General features: G+C 43.8%; 1 protein-coding gene and 1 long non-coding RNA gene across 3 annotated transcripts; one reads left to right on the forward strand and one right to left on the reverse strand.

Moving 5' to 3' along the window:
* Positions 1-1662: 1662 nt before the first annotated feature.
* LOC130203169 (uncharacterized) lies at positions 1663-2772 on the reverse strand. Its single transcript, XR_008833450.1, has 2 exons — positions 1960-2772; positions 1663-1878 (listed from the first exon to the last, which is right to left on the reverse strand). It is a non-coding gene; the product is annotated as an uncharacterized LOC130203169 (long non-coding RNA).
* Positions 2773-15057: 12285 nt separating this feature from the next.
* LOC130203168 (transmembrane protein 238-like) lies at positions 15058-17908 on the forward strand. Of its 2 annotated transcripts, none has more exons than XM_056429094.1 (2): positions 15058-16053; positions 16628-17908. In XM_056429094.1, exon 1 carries the CDS (start codon positions 15487-15489, stop codon positions 16042-16044), a length of 558 nt encoding a protein of 185 aa, XP_056285069.1. In that variant the 5' UTR covers positions 15058-15486; the 3' UTR covers positions 16045-16053; positions 16628-17908. The 2 variants fall into 2 exon arrangements, with proteins under 2 accessions (XP_056285069.1, XP_056285068.1); XM_056429093.1 differs by having other exon boundaries at positions 17640-17908.
* The last annotated feature ends 3002 nt before the right edge of the window (positions 17909-20910 follow it).

The following is a 20910-nucleotide window of genomic DNA, read 5'->3' on the forward strand; positions in this document are numbered from 1 at the left end:
AAAAGCCTAACGGGCCGGATGTGGCCCGCGGGCCGTAGTTTGCCCATGTCTGACCTAGGTGAAATAACTTGAGGGAAAACTGCTTTTAATGCTGGCAAACTAAACATATGTTGTTACTTTGTAGATATTACAATACATTTGGCAATGATAGCAATGCTGTTGGACTTTAAAAGCAGTGTATATGGTTTGGCACGGGCATATTTTGAGTTCTGATATTGGGCTGGTTTTATCTCACAGACCTGGCAACCCTGCCAGGGAGCTCCACCTCCACGCAGGTACGCGAGCAACAAAGCTAGCAGAAGCTTGTTGTTAGCATGGCGTCGGTGACTGAAAACTCTGTGGTATCTCTACGCGAAAGACCTTTCAATCGACGGTCAGATATTGACAAGAAGAGGCTGAAAGAGTTGGGACCCGAACATCCGGAATGAAAAATTCAGCAGCAAATCGATGACCGCGGGAGGACGTACACCCGGAGATTCACCTCTAGCTGATATGCTAACCGGAGCTGGTTAGCTGAATGCTCCATGAGTAATTCGTTTTTTGTTCCCGCTGTCTGTTGTTCCAAAGTCCTGGGACTGAAACTCTCTGGACTACAACGGGGTGAAGGATCTAAAGAGCTGCAGACAAGTGTAAAGCACGAATCTTGCCGCAGTTATCTAGCTAAGAGCATGGAGCTAACTCGCTAACAGCTGTTAGCGAGTTAGCTTCATGCAGAGCAGTAGGAGACCGAACTGGCATCGAAACACAACGAAGAAGTTCTGAAAAACAGACACATTCCCTCAAGAATAATGAAACAGGCTGGTTACAGACATGATTGACTTTAACCAGAGAGTTATGGAGAAGTTTGCCAACTTTAAAGAGAGGAGGCTACTTGTCTTTACAGTAGTGGGGTCTACTCTGTCCCCCATGTAACATGTGATCTCTTTCTGACTATTCTGCTCTGAAGCTCTTTCATGTGAGGGTGAAACTCTTTTATTTTGCAAACCTCTGAAACCCAACCCAATGTTCCTTAAAGCTGCTCTGAACCTCCCATGCCCAAAGTCACAGTGTGTTGATAGTTGTTATTGGACCGTGTTGAGCACGGTGTGTTCTTGAAATAAAGCTTTGTTTTTTACAATATTCTACTCAAAACCTCTTTTCTTCTCATTGTTGAGTGCTATTTAAACTGCGCCCCCCCCCAAAAAAATTTCACCAGCCGCCACTGATTCATACATTGTAGGCACAGCTACTGTGGGGTGAAGTGCCTTGCCCAAGGACACATTGACTCAGGCTAGCGGAGCCGCGCTTCTGGGTTTTTTCGGGGACATTAACTTGTTGCAGGGTCACCCAAATGCTGTCAATATATCCGGGACCGTACATCTGGTCCTCACAATAAGATATCAGCTTCAACAACTCCAAACAATGCAATAAAAGCTCTTTAGTTTCCATTTGAGTGTATAGCACCACCTGCTGGATGTTTTCTAAAAAACTTCTCACGTCAATCACTTGAAGAACAACAGCTCATGCATGAAATTTAACTATTATATACACACATGTTGTAAATAAAAATTACAATCTAAACTGTTACTATACTAACACACAATGCAGAGTAAGAGTTATATTACATAAAACACAAGCAATCATGAATGAAAAGCTACATTGTTATGGCAAAAGACAAATGACTTGAAAAGATGATAACCATTTATTTAAATACAAAAGAAACACAAAATAATTAAAACATTAATCTGGACACAAATAACATTTAAAAAAGTCGTCCTCCTCATCCAGCTGCTCGTCCCAGGCCACACTGGACCCACCACACCGCTCCCAGCTCTCGGGCGGGTCGGGTTCTGCACCGGCAACACACCCAAACTGTCTCCATGTCTTCAGGAGTGTGACCTAGTCACAGAATAATAAACAAATATATTTACTTAAAGAAAATTATCAGATTTTCATGGGTTGGCATTCAAAGAAAGTTACCATTAAGTACACTACGGTGGATTAGTCCAGCAGACGGGGAGCTGGATGATGACGGCCTCATCTCTGCAGGTTTGGAGGCTTTATGAATAACAGAAAAAGCATAACCATGTTTTGTTTAGTCTTCATCATGACTAATGTCACCATCATGTTATAATTTTTTTTTTTCAGGTTACATAAAGCATTTAAAGTGGGAGGGAAAGGAGGCCACCTCCCGCTGCCGATGCTGAAGGCTGTAAAATAATAATCATATTTTATTATAAAAACACTAAAATACATACTCATAATAATGTATATGCGTCACAATAGTTAATACATTCAGATTTATGTGTGAATCCAAATGTAAAATAGGTGTGTGCTGACCAGGAGATGGGGGAAGGTGGCGGTGTCCCTCAGCAGGCAGCCGGGGACCGTGGGAGGCACCAGAGGGGGTGTAGCAGGTCAACTGAAATCCGGCCTGATGTTACCAGGGGATGGGTGATGTAAGGATTGAGAGTCACATCCAAAGGCACAAGAGAATGACCCCCTCCCTCTGTGCCGCCCAGACCAACTCTGGGGTGAGGAGTGTCCTCTGACCAGGGACTCAGTCACTCAGGCTGGACTTCAGGACCCCAAACTGCATGGCTGCCTGCCTGCGTTCACCTCCTGTAGGGCCTGCAGGTGGCCTCCTGAGCCCACTTCCTCATCTTCCTCTCCCTCTTCAAGATTTGCTAAATCTTTGGCATTTGCAAAAACATGTCATGTCAGAAATGTAATTAAAAATTAGTTTTGAATGTCTTAATAAGGTTGATGAATTCTATAAATTGCCACCATGCAGTTTACCACAAGCATAGATACAGATGTGTATATATATATATATATATATATATATATATATATATATAATGTGGCAACCCGGGGAAATTGGAGGTGAGATTCTGAATAAAATGCGGAGACCCAGAGCAAAATAAAGTGTCTTTTAATAAAACATATCGGAAAAGGGGGGAATGGGCATATAATAGTAACAAAGGATTCTTCCCGGTCGGGGTCTTTGGTCTTCGTTCTCACACTTGCTGTGAGACGGTTCCGATCTCCTGTATGGGCAGAACAGAGGAGAGAGGTGAGAGGGTCCAGTTACCTCCGGTCTGTTGCGGCTCCTCTCTTGAGGTTCCAACGCTCCTTCTCCTATCCTGTTCAGGCAGCTCTCCCCTGATGCCTTCCAGTGGAGGGAAGATATATATATAAGGTATATATTTATATATATATATATATATATAAACAATTGCAGGTTTACAATTTCTATATCCATCTTTTCTTTTATTGATCCTCCTGTAAAGGAAAACACTCGCACAATCACACGTTACCTACCTTTATTTTATTTTCTCTCCTGCTATCTTTTTTTCTTTTTTTCCTTGCTTTGTTTTTCTTTTTTCCTTCTTGCTATCTTTCTTTTCTGCTTCTTTCAACAATTGTATTTGCTGACCTCACAACATTGAAAAATGACAACAAACATGTTGCTTCACCTCCAGAAGCCTCATCGCAGCTTCTAACATGACGACAGCACACTGCATTAGCAGTGTCTTGGGGCACTGAAGAGGATGGATTACCAGTTCATCAGACCAAAAACAAGACAAGAAGTACACCCCTGGTCCCGCTGCCTCCCTTCCTGCCACTGGGAGAATAGTTCTCAGGGAGGAGAGGGCACAAACTTCCAAGACTAATCGTAGAAACACCAAACCCAGCATCTCCGTCTGCTCACCTCCAGGCTGCAGTGGAAGCTCTGAATACAGGGCGATAACTTTATTTTATTTCATGATGTAGTTTAGTTATCTCAGAATTGTCCTTGAAGATTAGTGCTGATTTAGAACAGCAGGTGGTGTTTTGAGCCATTTTCATGACTGAAATGCTCATTTTTATAAACTTGGAAAGGGATGTCAATATTAACACCAGCATTGAATAATTATTACATGTTTTTTCACAATGAATCACATCATATCATTTAAATACATTTAAGTGGGCAAAAAATGCCACAGCAAGAATATCCTTCAAGAAGCAGTCCTCACTAAAACCTCTGCTGTCAACATCTTGGATTGGAAATACTTTCTAATGAAGAATGAGTTTCTACGACAGTGGACAGTGTGTTCCCTGTATATGGACCCTAAAGCAGCCATCTCAAACAGAGTAGGTCTTACAATCTAAGCAAATACAACCAAAACGTATCTAGATGTCAGTAGAGATATAACAAAGGTAGGGGAAAAAAAAAAGTTTTTTTGTAATTTCGATGAATTTAATCAACTCCTAACCACCCATTCTCTCATACATATGTTAATATATGTTCATTTTAGATGGCCTCGGAAATAAAATTCTAAGTCACTGTGTTTCACCATGAGATTGGGTTGAAATATTTCTTATGTTCAAAGAGCTGTAAGGAATAATGTTTGGGAACAACACACCCTGCAGAGTCCCATGCTCCTCGCACCAACACAATCACCTTGACGACCTTGAAGAGGACAGTTTGGCCAAGACCGGTTTCTCTTCTCTACTCAATCTTCCTCCCGCCCTCCCTGCTTCTTCTTCTATTAATCCTCCTCCACTCTCACACACCGTCTGATTTATGTGACCGGGTGAAGACAATGGCCACTGCATGAAAGTTGAGGGGGAGAGACTTTGTTGGCATCACCGCTTTTCCAGTCACTTTTCTGCTTGGTTAAATTGGAGCGGATACAAGAGACCCCAAGTCCTGCAACTATAAAGAAACCCTGCTGTCCCTGAAGGCAGATCTCTCAGGACAACAGCTAGAGGTAGAAATACATTCCATCAGTTTCAATGCAGCCCTCCAATGTTAACCCAGGTGGAGGGAAGAGTCCTTCCCTGATTTGAAACCTGGGCTCCATCGACTCAACATCCTTCACTTGTGGCTCAGTGTAAACATTTAATGGAATGACTGTTAATCCGGCTGTTCTTTAGAAGCGACTCGCCAACAGCTGATAGAAACAGAAACCAAACGTGCTTGATGGAGAAGAGAAAGAGGATAGAAGAGGCTGTAATAGGAAGCTGAGTGCCGTTTGATAGACTGATGGGTGTGTGTGCGTGGGGGGGGGGGGGGGGGACGACGACTGTTTAAACGCTCACAGATGCCTATGTGTGTCCAGACTGCCAATCCTCTGGGAAATCAGGGCCCGGGAAGCCACTCGGCTCCCTGGAAAGATTCCCATTTCTAAGCACAGAGATCTGGCATTTTGAAATGTGAGGCGGCCAAACCACCTGCCACATCCTGAGGTTTTATATGAGGCTCTTATGAGACAGACAGGGAGAGGAAATGGGTCTCATTTGTTACATTTTCAGATCTCATTGCTCCATTTCTCCTTCTCCTTTTACTCTCTTTCTCTCCAGATTCATTATCATTGAGCTACAACTTTCAAAGATCTCTTGGTGGTGTCTGTAATGAGAGCAACCCCCTAGATATTATTATTGATCTATGTCCTCAATTACAGTTCCATCTCCTTTACTTCCAGAAGTTGTTGAAAGGGAAGAGAAGATGGTTTCACTGTGCCTCTTGCTGCACAGATACACATGTCTGCTCTGATTGATTCTACAACACCATGCGGTCTCCAGGGTTCTTGATTTGTGAAGCGAGCGTTTCCTTATCAGTTATCCTGCACTGCCGAGGTGACCAGGCTCTGCAGCTCGTCTTCCACTGTCTTTCAAAGCTCATAGGCGTGGAACAACATGCAATTGCATACACACAAATCATGGTTATGCACATAGCTATGTGTGTGCAACCATATATGTGCACATGGGATGAAGTCATATACAGTACATGTATTTATGCGGATGTGTTTGAGCATGTGTGCATGTTGCCTGTATAACTATATGACAAACAGGTTATGAGTTGTGTATTTTTTATTATGTAACATGTAAAAAGTTTAATATAAATTGTTATTACAAAAGAAGAAGCAAATGTACTGTATTTCCTGTGGAACCGTTTATGTGACAAAAAGCAGGGCTCATATTATGATGTGTGGTTATAAAAAACAGAAAATATGAGCACGAGTGTCGAGCACCCGCCAAATGTCCTCGAGCAGAAAGAGGGAGCAGTAATGAAACAGTAGCGTAATCAACCAGCCCCATCAGCATATTGATTGATTGAAAATGTTGCGTGTGAAACGCTAACCGGGTAACGGCCTGCAGCAGCAGCAGCAGCAGCTTCTCTCTCTGAGCTGTCAGGCAACATGTCCAGAGCTCTCTCCACTGAGCGTCTGTAGGACAAGTGGAGGAAGACAAGGTTGTGCTGCAAATGTCTCTCATGCATCATTTCATAACTTTATTACCCTGGGTTCATCTTATAACAAAGTGTTTTATGTGCTGTTCCTCCTATCAAAAGTATTTATGTTTATTGATCTGATAAACATTCCACATCTTGCAGATGTGGAATGTTTCCTCATCTGCGTCCACACAAAACACAGACAATAATTACAATAAGACAAGAATGTCCAACGTGCACATGCTTACTCACTAAGAAGTATCTCTGCACTTCTCACAGTAGTGAAGGCAAATAATATCAAATTATTATATTCATCAATATGCAGACTAATAACTGCAGCTGTCTAGAAGAGGTCATCAGAAAAGAAGCTGCTAATATTAAACCTCAGTTAGCAGCATTGCAGTGTATTAATGCCGAGTTACTCCTTAAACCTGCACGCTGCACCTGACTTCCTGCTTTAATAGACAATTGTTTGGTAGCTAAACTTTGAGAGGTGTGTGTCTGTGTGAATGAGTGTGTGTGTGTGTGTGTCCGTAACACATTTGTACGCTACATGTGTGTGTTGAGGTGTATTTAGAGGGATTATGTGACCATGAATGATCTGCTTAGAAAATAAAATAAAATAAAAAAAGACAATTTCATGAATTGCAAAATGAATAGGAAATACTCAAGACATTGACAAGGTTAGAAATAATGATTTGTATTTATTGATTAGTGTATTTCTGATTAATTTAATGTTATCTTCATTGAAAAAAAAACAGACATTTAAAAAACGGTAGTGTATGTCCATACATTTGTGTGAGTAATATGCATAAGCAGCATGCATACACCTGTCTGTGTGTGAGCAGATGAAGAGTTTAAGAAGTTGCTTTTCTAGACCTTTACTTTGCTACTGCTGGTTGAGCAATGCAGCATATTTTCAATGCAGTGATCCACACAGGATGTGATGTGTTGTAAAGATGACTGGCGCCCTCTAGCTGTCAACGGAATGTGCATGGATCCTGTTGATAGAATAAATCCCTGTAACGACACACCAAAGGCCTATTTAGCAGGTGAGCTTTGGATTTGTTTTACAACTGTAATTTGACTGTAGTCTCTTTCTGCAGCTGTAAGGGTGAAACATCATCCTCGAGCATGACGTTCCCATGTCCTGGTCCTTGTGTGCAGCCGATGCCTCGCATATGACAGACATCACTTCGGACCATGAAGGACTTCACTGAAGGAAGTCAATGTAATCTGTTTGTCTTTTAGTTAATGACAGATAAGTCATGACATCATTCACCTTAGATTGCAGTTTCAAAGAAGTGTGGGGGTCACTGATTAGGAAAAGGAAGTGCCATTTAGTTCGGAATTGTAAAATTATCACACATTCAATTCAATTCAGTTTGTTTTGTATAGCCCAGAATCTCAAATTACAAACTCCCCTCAGTGAGCTTTACAATCTGCACACGGATAAGGGAAAAACCTCCCGGAGAGCAACAGAGGATCCCTCTCCAGGATTGACAGAAGAATAGATGTCATGTGACCAGATGAACAGCATTACAGTTATATAAACATTCAATAAATAAGACAGACATTATTAATAATGAGTAGGCATGGACCACGATCCAGACCTCCACGAGCCATGAAACACAAGCAGGTAGAGAGGAGGAGGGTCAAACCTGATTCAGCTCTAACTATAAGACTATCAAGAGGAAAGTCTTCAGTCTACTCTCCAAGAGGTGACTGTGTCTGCCTCCAGGACTGAAGGTGCACATTGATAATATCTAGTAGAGAGGTGCTCATTAAAGGTAAAGCTTCTTTAAGCAGCCTCGTCGGATGAGGTCTAAAAGACAGGTAGAAACAGCTGTTTCTAAGACTTCTCTATTTGAGGACACATCGGCTCTGTTGAGGGCAAGAGATTATTAATCTTGCCTCTAATAGTTAGAATGTTTTCATGAAAGAAGTTCATAAAGTCATTACCACTGAGGTCTATAGGAATACACCGCTCCACAGAGCTGTGACTCTCTGTCAGCTATAGTGCTGAAGAGAAACCTGGTGTGGTTCTTCTTCTAGTCCTGATGAGTAGTAGGCTGCTCTGGCATCACGGAGGGACTTCTTCTATGTTTTAAGACTATCTCGCCAAACTAAGAGCGATTCTTCTAAATGGGTGGAACGCCATATGCTTATAAGCTCTGTGATGTTTCTTTAGTTTGAGGTCTGAGGGTTCAGGGAGCAGACCTCCTCTGCCTCACCCTCTTCTTCTTCAGAGGGGCTATCGAGTCCAGTGTCATTATGGACAAGATGGACAAGATGATCCATCTGGGACGGACATAAGTTAGACCAGGAGTCGTCTATTATATTGAGACCTGGACTAAAGTTAGACCAGGAGTCCTCTGTTATATTCAGACGTGGTATTGAATCAAATGCAGAAGGAATCGCTTCTTTAAATTTAGCTACAGCACTGTCAGTTAGACATCTGGTGTAGAAACTTTTGACTAATGGTGTACACTCCGGTAGTATAAACTCAAAAGTTATGAGGTTGTGCTCTGACAGAAGAGGATTCTGTGGGAAGACCTTTAAATGCTCAATGTCAATGTCATATGCAGGAAACATATCACTAATATGACTTGGAGGAGTTGATTCATACATATTGACATATTTTTCATGTCTGGTATTAAATAATTTACTAATACAGCTTTAGATGACATCTAATCTTTAGGAGTCCACATTTAATTATCCTATTATGTTGCACTGCTGAAATAGTGGTGTTAACTTGTATAAGGTTATTGTGGTATATTGGATCGAGCACTCGGTGCTCGATTGTATTTGACTGTCACCACTACAGAGTTCGGTGATAGTTCGTTCATGCCTGGCAGTTGTGTGTGATCCTAAAGTTCGCGGATGACACCACCCTCATTGGGCTCATCTCTGGTGGGGACGAGACCGCCTACAGGTGGGAGACTGACCACCTGGTGACCTGGTGCAGCCAGAACAACCTGGAGCTCAACGCTCTAAAGACAGTGGAGATGGTTGTGGATTTCAGGAGGAATGCAGCCCCACCCGCCCCTCTCATCCTGTGTGACTCCCCCGTCGACGCTGTGGAGTCCTTCCGCTTCCTGGGCTCCATCATCACCCAGGACCTCAAGTGGGAGCTGAACGTCAGCTCCATCACCAAGAAGGCCCAGCAGAGGATGTTCTTCCTGAGGCAGCTGAGGAAATTCAACCTGCCAGGGAAAATGATGGTACAATTCTACACGGCCATCGTTGAGTCCATCATCTGCTCCTCCATCACCGTCTGGCACCCTGCAGCCACGGCCAAAGACAAGTGCAGGCTGCAGAGCATCATCCGCTCGGCCGAGAGGGTTATCGGCTGCAATCTGCCTTCCCTCCAGGTCCTGTTCACTTCCAGGTCACTGAAGCGGGCCAGAAAGATTGTCGCTGACCCCTCCCACCCTGGACACTCCTTGTTCGAGTCCCTCCCCTCGGGGAGGAGGCTGCGGTCCATCATGACAAAGAACTCCCGCCACACCAAAAGTTTTTTCCCGTCGGCAGTCGGGCTCATCAATGGAGCCCGGGACTGACTGACTGTCACCCCCAGGACTACCACCTCTTCTTCCACCTCCTCTCTCCTCCTTCTTCTTCTTCCCTCCTGGAGGCCTCCTCCACACACGTCACTTTAACATGCACTTTAACTTGAGGCCTCCTCCACACACATGCCACTTTATTTACATGCACTTTAATTAAACACTTAAACACACGCCACGTGTAACATACACTTTAACTAAAACACACCACTTGAAGCACACACCCAAACACTTTCACATTATTTGTTGTCTTTCTGTCGTGTTGATTGTTGTTTGTTTGTCATGTCCAAATGTTGCACCTTCCGCCAAAAAAAAATCCTCGTTTGTGTAAACATTCCTGGCAATAAAACTGTTTCTGATTCTGATTCTGATTCTGATTAACCGGCGAGTAAAAGATCTAACTTGTGCTGCATCCTCGTCTCCGTGCATTTGTATCTAACAGTGATTTAGATAACCCACGAATAGTATACAACTATAACAATGACTTTATACATAGAGCATAAAGACACAACAGTTATTTTGTACGACTCCTCTTCTGCTTACTTGTTAGTTAATTGAAGTGGCCGTGGGACAGACACAGTCTCTCCTCTAGAGTTGTGAGTGGGTAATTGCTCCAATGGAAGAGCAGAGAAGGGTGTAAGACTACAACTCTGCTCCCGGTTCCTGATCTTAACCCTGGGTTGTCATGGATTAAGTCCGGTGATCAACTTGATTCAATACAAACCATATAGGAGGTAAAAGAAAGGGGACATTTCTATTGCCCATGATTTGTGTTAAATTTCAGACCACAAGGGAATTTTTTCATACTCAGCCAATTGTTGCACACTTGGACACATATGGCATCCCGGCGTGTATGGGTTTGATAACTGTTTATACCAACTGAATGCACAGAAAGCACTCTGAGACAAATTTGTGAAAATGGGCTATACAAATAAACTGAATTGAAAAATAAACTGAATAGAAACAACTCCACCGCAGGCTGTTGGTCTATAACTAGCTAATTCCTAGCGAAACGTTTTCCCTCGCTTTCTTCCTGAAGGACCCCAGAGCTGACCTAAGTGCCTGTATGAGCTTTGCTCATCCAAACGAGCATTAACCCTTCACACAATTGCAGATACACACATGCCAGGAGAATAAATGAAACAATTAACAATCAATAAAAATAAGAAATACATGAAAATATTGGGGGGTCAATGTCCAGTTTTTGATATTGTGTCCATTGTTACTGAGGGCTCCACACAATCATCCGAGGCCTAAGTATTGAAGAACGTCGAACCAGTTCACTCCCTCTTCGACTCAGCTCCGACATCCCTCCATCCCAACCCCGTTCGCGTCTTCCCATTTATCTCCTACAGGACTACAGGAACAACGGGGGATTCAGAAGAGACAGCCCCCACCCACAAGTCTCCATCTCCGCCGTTCCCTCCAACCACCGGCCACACCCCTCCGACCCTCTCTTCACGCCCCCCTCTACCTTTCTATTTCCGGCCGATAATCGTCCCTCAATTCATTTATATCGCAATAAACCAACTGCAAACTCATATTGCTGTTGCCGTGGTCTTTGTTAGTGAATTTGCATTTCTTGACAAGTCTTTTCCCTCAGAAAACTTCAGATGAATTTCAATAGCTAACAATGCTTACACAGCCTCTTAGACCGAGCACAGGGAAGATTCTCAAATTGAATAGTTGTTGTGTATGTTTCACTTTCAGTGAGTTTGATGTGTTAATCAAACTGTGTGTTGTGCACTTTACCCTCTCCTCGTGAAGTAAGGCTGACTTTTATTGTTATTGCATTGTTTGAAACTGCAGGTCAGTTCACTGCGAACCATTGATCTTATCTACAAGAAATATGTTAACGCTGTTAAACCTTCTGATTTCACTTCAAAACATTCAAACTTGACACATACATCATGATTGAGTTGAGTTTATTTCGATCAGCAAAATATACAACCATCAGTACACTTTCTACAAAAGTACACTTTCTACAAAAGTAGAAAGTGGCTGACTGAAAGGGTCAAGGCTGAAGCTATCTAGCTTATGAGTGCCCTAACCTATGATTGCTCAAATGATGATTGTAACCGTTGTGTTTGATTTCCTTACTATTGAACTTTTTGCCACTTGTGCTCCACGATGCGTCTTAAGTCATGTTTTGTAGCAAGGAAAGGACAACTGCTGAGACAGTTTACCATCCAACAGGTGAAGGGCCAGTTGACTTTTAATGGCTGACCCATTCTAGTGGAACTCTTCTCGCTACACACTGAGCTGTAGCTATCACTAAGAACACTCACCTCATGCTGTCTTTGGGGAATTTTGGTGACATTGAGTTTTTAAAGCCTCAGTATTTCTAGATTCAGTGTATTTAGATTTGACCAGCCAATGCTAAAATTAGCTAATTAGCACAAACCCCAAAATACAGCTACGGTTGAGGGAAATGTCATTCGTTTTGCAGGTAATTTATCATAAACTAAAGCAGTGGTCGACAACTTGTTTAAGCTCAAGAGCCCTGACCTCTGCCTTGGTGACAGGCAAGATCTCCTGTTAAGAAAAACAGACTGTCCAGACTGGACTTACAACGTGAGGCTTTTTATTTGGCCTGATTGTATTTGAATTAAGTCAAACACTTAGGTCCAGCTTTCAAATGGATGTGACCAAGAACATACTAAATGACTTAATTTGAGTGCAACATATAAATAATTTGTAAACCACATACAATACAAACAAGAAAAAACAAATTTGCAATGAGCAGCTGGATGAACTACCAACATTAAAGTAACATTATGCAACAAAATAACAGTTTGAAAAAAATTGTGCCGCTACAATGACTTTTAATATGGCGATTTGCGCCTCCGCCATTGCCATCGGGGGTCTGTGGGGAAATAACTCCGCTATGTAGGATTCTGGGGCCGCCCGATCCGGGGCGGATGTACTTCGACCTGCTTTCTGGCAGTGATTACGCAATGTCATATAGTGCCACTCCACGCTCGCAGCTACAGTACAAGGGCGAAGCAAGCGAAGTCTCCTGTAATGAATTACACGTTCCAATGTAAATTATGAATATGTAGCTTTTTGGTGTTGTCAACAATATTGTATTCGATCACACGTACTCCACATTCAAACATTTAGAAAACAACGTATATAGGCTGAAAACGCGATCGGTATTTCATCTAAACTAAATGTTGTCATTCTTTTGGTTATGTTAGCATTCATCTCCGATATCACAATGAATAAAACTATGCAATCATATTTATGTAAAATCTTTGAATATTCTTACCTTATCGGTTGACATAATTTCTTGGTTTCTAACTTCGTCTGGTCATCAATACAAGTGTATGCGAGGCTGCATCTATCGTAACTGGGTATTTACGACACTGAAGTAAACGTTAAATACCTCCAAAACTGAAGGGGGCGCTAAAAGGGAAAAACTCCATTATGGGGCTTTAATGTTGTATTTCCAACACATCAACATTCTCAGTCAGTGGAACTAATGCCATCATGATGCCATCAGAAGTCATGTGACTCAAGTCTGTGAGCTGTCTGTGACTGAACACTGTCTGTGAGCTTGTAGTCGGGCTCATCAGTACAGACAGACAGTCTGAAACATCTGAACCGAATGTGTTTCTGAATTTATTTTTATTTTGGAGAGCGACAGGGAAAGTCTCCAAACTGTTGAAGGGACCATCAAAGTTAATATAATTCATCCTGAGGAGAACATGATTATCTGTATTTGATAGAGCTTATAGTTAGGGCCGTTTCCTACCTCATGGTCCGGCCTCCTGCCTCATTGGCCCCGCCTCCTTCACCGTGCCTCCTGCCTCATTGGCCCCGCCTCCTTCGCAATGCCTCCTGCTTCATTGGCCCTGCTTCCTTAGCGATGCCTCCTACCTCATTGACCCTGCCTCCTGCCTCATGGACCAGCCTCCTGCCTCATTGGCCCCGCCTCCTTCACCCTGCCTCCTGCCTCATTGGCCCCGCCTCCTTCACAATTCCTCCTGCCTCATGGGCTGGCCTCCTGCCATGGCCCAGCTGATGCCTCTCCTCTCTTCCTTCTTCTGTCTGAGTGTGGTTATCAGGATTGTGGTCCAGGCCTAGACCTCATTATTCATAATTCTGAGCGCCGTTAACCTGTTACAGTATCTAAAAGTTAAAGCAAGCCTCCGTGGAAGCGGCCAACAATCCTAGTACTATGAATATTCAGCAGCTTGTCATCACCCTTCCTGTGGCTGCTGCTGCTCACGGCCACAGCTGGAACTCATTCATCAGAGCTGCACATCCGTCATTCTGGTCACATGGCCTCGATAGCTTCAGTCCATCCTGTCGCTCTGCTGAAAGTGTCTTCACTTTTTCCCCATTTAAGATTTTTTGTGGAGTTTTTCCTGTGAGGTCAAAGATCAGGGATGTCTATGTGTACTGATTGTAAAGCCCTCTGAGGGGAGTTTGGAATTCTGGGCTATATAAAATAAATTGAATATAATTTAATCAAATGCATCCATCCAATAATTGTTGAGACATTTAATTCAAAACCATAAAATGCATCTCCTGGGGACCATGAATGTCTGGAGAAAATGTCATGGTTATCCATTTACCTGAAAACCATCTGAAAAGGGGCAGGGTCTTATAAATCAGCTGTCAATTAAACTGACTGATTGTTGCCAGATTTTGTTGAGCTCTTCTCTTTTTTCAAGAAAGAAAGTCTGCACTGGGGATGACAAAGGTACTAGTGGCGGTGCCACTGGTACCACTGGTACCACTGGGGATGTCACTGGTACCGTCACTGGTACCACTGGGTGTGTCACTGGTACCACTGGGAACATTGTGGGCAGTGCTGCTGCGAGCCATGTTGGTGCCCTAAGCATAACTCCTTCATGATGCCCCCCCTGAGATAGGAAAGGGATCCACGGCGAGCGGCGTCGACGGGGGGGAGGGGGGGGGGGGTGCTGAGCGATTAAACAGATCTCTTGTTCTGCCTGTTATGTGATATACATGCCTAAAAGGTGCCTAATATTTCAAGACTGCCATAATATCGGCATTATAATTATTATAACTATGAGGATTTTTTTAGTTGCCTATTTTGTGGTGCCCCCTCAGGACTTGGTGCCCTACGCACAGCGCGTAGTGCGCGTTATGGGAGCGGCGGCGCTGATTGTGGGGCACTTCTGCATGTTAGTCTTCAGGTGTATGGTCCATCTGTTATTGGACATGGGCGTACACCAACCAGAACTGGAACTTTCTGCAGTTTCAGTTAGTTTCCGGTTAGGCTACTGAGGGAGGGGGCTGTCGAAACAACTCTCACCTGAAACCTGACGAGATGAAACTTCCCGTGATCTCGTGACCCCGCGACTCGCGATCGTCCCGCTGCCATGCAGGGAAAAGACGATTCCGGACCTCTGAGCTCCTGGTTTTGGCTTTGTGCTTGTTGTGTGGGATGTATCCAAGCCGAGTGGGCCCCGAACCCACCTCAAGCTGAGGGAAATAACCAGCGTGCCGGTGTAGATGAGGAAATCCCCATAGATGCTACCGCTCCCGCGAGAACGAGTCTGTAGAGGGGGGTTGGTGAAATAAACGTTGTGTGATTGAAGGCAGCATGCTAATACGAGATCACCTGCGTGCCCACTGGATACCGTGACGTGTTGGAGGGCGGGGTCTGTTCACAGGTGAACGCCGCACAGGTGTGAGTTGTGGACATGTGCGCCCTGAAGGACCAGTTGCCGTCTCTCCACCGTAATGGCCCACAGCTGTGTGGGGAACTGCGCGCCGTTCTTCTTCCTCGCCGTTGTCTTTGACGCAGCCGGTCTGGTTGTGTTGCTGGTCGGGATTTTCGGCAAACTGAACGTGGACGGCCGCTTCTATGGGGATTTCCTCATCTACACGGGCACGCTGGTTATTTCCCTCAGCTTGATGTGGTGGGTTCTGTGGTACACGGGGAACGTGCAGCTGTACGCGGAGGACCGGACCGGCTCCTTGGACATCATCTTTACGCAGTGGGCCAGGAAGCTGTCCGAGAGGCTCTCCAAAGGCGGCATCAAGCCTCTGGAAGCCGGGAAGAAAAAGAAGAGCATGGGCAGCGGGAAGGAGTTGACCAGCACCGTGCGTTCTGTTGCCCCGTGTCGGATTACGTGGGAAGTCGGCAGCAGCAGTGGAGCCATGTCTGCGCACAACAGAGGGTTTGATGGATGGACTGAATGCGGGTCTCCAGCTGACAGAAACGTGGAGCTGGGGGTGTTGAAGAGCTCCGACGTGGCTCTGCAGGCGGCGGACGGCCGACCAGAGAGGCTTCTCTGACAGAAGATGGTGCGTATTTGTTCTCCCCCCCCCCCACACACACACACACACACACTCACACACTCCCCCTTCTGTTAGATTGGCATGACAGAGTTCTGACATGTCTCACATTATTATTGTATGGAGCCAGTCCTGAGGAAAGGGCAGCCTCAACAACCTGCTCACTGTGCTCAAGAATATATCTCTAATATTGTGTTCCTCTCCCTGGCTGCTGTGAAAAGATGTTCAAAGGCCTGTGGCAGCTTTTAATTAATGAGCCTGACCCTTTCTGCTCCCCCTCATAATTCTGCATTATTATAGCCATCAGTTTGCTTGTAACTGGGTGGCCAGCCACACACCCTTTGGATCGAAAGGCACAATGTTAATGGGCCCACGCCCGATTCCCATATCATCTAAACTGGTTAGTGATTATGGTTATGGGTTGAGTGAAATGACGTGGCCAAGAACAAACACTGCACCGTGAACAATGAGGCTGGTTCCTTACTGGAAATTAATGTGGGACAAAGCTGCACTTAGTGCAAAAGTCAAGGCTAAATGACTTGTCTTTACTTTAATATTTTTTCCTTATTATGTCTTTGTGCAGCTGTCTCACTCCACTCATTGTGCATGGGGGGCGAATAGTGCACATCAACAACAACACACACTTTGTATGTACACAGATGTTTTGAGTATACCTCATTCTGTCATGCTTGGTGTTGGGACACATCTGGGCTGGTCGAAGACGCACAGTAATGGTGGGGCTGAACTGAGGACACTGGATCTGATTCTAAAATCCTGGCTTCAACTCTGACAGAGAGCACATGATGGTGAGGGTTTTATCTCTGGACATTCCTCCAATGAGCACAGGCCTCCACCTAAAAATAACATTGCTGTTGTAGAAGCCACCTGCCTCTCTACATTATGAGTCACAAAGGGACATGTTAATCAATCTCATTTGTCTGGGAGAGAGATTGATTACCTTCTGCACATGCATTCATGTTATTGTGTAATGTCAATATGAGGCTGTAAGCTGGTGGTGATGCAGAGAGGGATTGTATTAATGTTTAACAGCAGTCTGCAGCTCAAACCTGAAGCGGGAATATGTCAGTCAAATGAACATAAAGACTTGTTTGCCTCGTTCAGAGTCATATGACCAGATTTGTACTTCTCCCATGTCAGTTAATTTAGTATCTATGGACACAGAAGACGGGAAGTGGTGGTGAACCGATCACCAGTGCCTGTACAGGTGCAATGTGTCAAATCTGGAGGAAACGCTCAAAAAATGAACTACCGGTATCAACAGACTGAACGGGTTACCGTGACAACGTCATGTCAAGGACGTCTTATCTCTAGTGTTGCAGAGATACTAAAAAGGATCATGCTGACCAACTAGCCTTGAACCTTGAGGTAATGGTGAGTCACTGTAGTCTGGCCTCGGCCCACCACGGAGGACCCGTCAGTAACACTCCAGACACAAGTAGAGGAGTCCTCCCTGCTCGGGGAGTGGAGCACGCTGCTCACCCCCCTCCACTTTGAATCCCGTTGATTTTCTTTCATGTAATTTGCTGATTGCAACCTGTCCAAATACACAGAAACCCTTTATCTCCTTCTTCCAGGTGATGTGCGGCTGTCCCAGAGCTATTTTCCAAAGACTTCAAACAATTGAAAACACTCAGTTTATGGACTATAGTCACTTTTTATCTTTTTTTAATAAGAAGACAATTTCCTAATCAGGGAAAAGCCTCATGCATCCACATTCAGCAGAAGGGCTGTGCACAAAGAAACATACGGTCTTTAACATGTACATGGCTAATTTCTATTTTGAGCTCATTTTGTGACGTATGTAAATATTTTTTCTTGGGAATAAAGTTTACATTAAATCTGATGTAGTTGTTGTTCAAGGGTGTTTCTGGTTACAGGTGAGAGACTGCTTGGTGCCAGATTACAGCACAGTGATGCCCATGCACGTTGCACAAGAGAGCGCTTTTCTTCTCTTCCTTATCTGAGTTCTACATTTTTTTAAATTGTTATTACCTTTTATCCACTGAAGCTGTTTTTCTTATATCGCAACTTTTTTAAATGTACAATCTGCATCCGGAGTTCTCTCTCTATATTCCAAAGCATCAAGGCCAATATTTGTATGTTTTCCAAAGCCACCTGGGCTTGATAGAAGGCTGTAATGTAACATGTTGATGAAATGAGGCCACATCCAACGATAGTTGAAGGAAACCTATCAGACGGGGTCATGAGAACAATGGTAGATGTAGCTAGAGAAAGGCATGTGACCTGAGCCTTTAAACTCTTCCTCCTCATCTCAGACTCACGAGTAAAACAGAAAAGGGAAGAAGCATTTATATACTGTAAGCAGTCAGCCTCTTCTATCATGGATTATTCCAGCTGTGTGGGCCGCTGCCTGCTGCTTTTCTTCATCTCCCTTCTCCTGGATGCAGTTGGCCTCGTCCTCTTCTTCATCGGGGTCTTTGCTCCCCTCAGCTTCTGGGATTTGCTCGTTTTCTCGGGAGCCCTCGGTATCTTCCTCAGACTGGTGTTTTGGATCTTGTGGTACCTGGGAAACCTGGAGGTTGCAATGGAGGAGTTACTCCCCAAATGAGATTAATAGCCAACATTTTGTCTGTAGAATGTAAAGCACGGGTTCAGTTCCAGGTGCAGATCTCCTCATTTAAAGCATCACACTATCAGGCAGGTTGTTGAGTCGAGGGTTTTCATGGACTGCAGCTCTGTTCCCTCTCTTTAAGGGGCAACCTTAAGCTGGAGGATGAAGGACAAACCCGCTTTAAAGACTCCCATCTAAAGCCTTGCTTCTTGGCAGATAATAGTTTCCTAACTTATTTATTATTTAGAGCAATAAATTTATGTAAAATAATATCACTAAGTTGTTATTTGAAACTTTGTGAATGTTTTATATCTTTGTAGCCAAGTGCTTCTCATTTTCATCTTTGTGGTTGTTCTTGCGAGTCTTTGAGTTATTTCATATAAATATTACTTTGTGCCATATTGCATAATTGTTTGTTTACTGCAAATGCAGCTGTACCACACGCTTTACTGCAGCACAAATGCCAAAGAAACAAATCTAATTTTTATGGAAACTCACACTAGTTGATCTCAGAGGTCAAAAAAAGATAAAGATTAAAGTATTTAATTGTGTGTCCTGACCATAAGGCTGAGTAATTATGTTTTAAATGAAGTTTTTTTTATGTTGTGGTAAAGAAATTTAATGGGGGAAAGTTGGAACAATATGAGATATGTATGTTTGTGTGTGTGTATATATATATATTATTAAAAAATGTTATGAAAACTATCAAAATAATCTTTTTAGATCTTAACATTGAAATGATTATATATGTAATTATGTCTACTTGTTCATATGTATGACTCTGATGGTGAGAATAATTAAATTCATGGAGGTTGTTCTTTTCAAATGACAGAAACCCCCTTCTAGTCATTTTAAAGCTCATGTGGTCATTTGATTGTTCACATTTATTTTTGGGAAGTCAGTCTACATACGGAGATTCAGACATCACACCCTCTGCTCACACTGCCTGCTCATGATGAGTCCATGCAGTAAATATTGTGCTCAATAAGATCCATTTGGTTTATTTCATTAGACTGTGGATGTATTATGTGTTCAACTGGTCTGCACTGTTCATCATGTATTTACCCCTTTCTATCGGATTGACTTCCTTCTCAGGCCCTTGTTCCCGATCAGTCTCAGTGGGGATCTCCCCGTTGTGAAATCTGAGTCTTGGTCGCTCAACCTATTCAACAGAAACCAGTCAAACTGGGTCCATTAGCCACAGCAGTGCACACATTTTACAAGAATGGGTTTGTGTGAGGAGGAAGGGAGAACAATTTCCCAGCTTATCATATGAAGACAATAGTGGAATCAAACTGTCGTATTATCTTTATCTCAAGTGCCACAACTTGTTTCTCTGTTATTAAAGTAGTAGACACACCTATCTGGTGCAACTGTGGCTCAGTGGTGAGGAGCCTGTCTGACTCCCGGCTACGCTAGCCCATGTCGATGTGTCCTTGGGCAAGGCACTTAACCCCAACATTTCATCTGTAGCTGTGCCTGTATACAGTGTGTGAATGTGTATGAATGTCAGTAACTGCTGATGTGCAGGGGGAACCTTAACCCCTCCCATCAGGGTACGAATGAGTGTGAACGGGGTGAATGATGTCATGTAGTGTTAAAGTACTTTAAGTGGTTGGAAGGCTAGAAAAGATCGATAAGAGTACAGGTCCAGTTGCCTATTTACACTGACTGATATTTAATTTCAACACCAGAATAATCCTCAAATGTAACAACATGGACCACAAGGATAGAGCTTCAACAACAAGACAAAGGAGAAAACAAAAGAAAGCAACTACTTCTTAGAAAAAGGTTGACTTTTAATTGCTTTGGATTTGCTAAAACCTAGAATATTTGATTCATCAAATCAATGGATCGGGGTGTGGTTGCCCTCCATTACTCTGCTCTTCATTCTCTCCTCCAGAGCTACAGTGTTTTACAGCATACAGCAATGTAGCCTTGCCCAAGGGAGCATTTAAGCACGTGTCAGCTCTTTACTAATTCATAACTGCACTCTGATGTGGCCGAACCGCTCCAGAAGAATGACTGAGCCGGTCCCCATGTGATTCCAAGGTGTCACAATCCCTCTGTCTCTGTCTGCGGGGCATCAGGTTTCACCTCACACCTCTCCTGTCTTTCCATTACTTGTTGCCAGCCTGCTGTACACAAACACTGCTGCACCGCCGCTGGGTCGCGGGAACATGACACGGACTCAGCCCCCGAGGTACAAAAGGGACGGGGATTAGGTTCCGTGTGGTGTTGCTCGCCGTGGCTCCTGCCAGCACTTCACACAG

The sequence above is a fragment of the Pseudoliparis swirei genome, chromosome 13 (assembly GCF_029220125.1).
Source record: "Pseudoliparis swirei isolate HS2019 ecotype Mariana Trench chromosome 13, NWPU_hadal_v1, whole genome shotgun sequence".
NCBI lineage: Eukaryota > Metazoa > Chordata > Actinopteri > Perciformes > Liparidae > Pseudoliparis > Pseudoliparis swirei.

Excerpts from the sequence above, each read along its gene's own strand:
- LOC130203168 (XM_056429094.1), top strand. The coding sequence starts at position 15,487 with ATGGCCCACAGCTGTGTGGGGAACTGCGCGCCGTTCTTCTTCCTCGCC.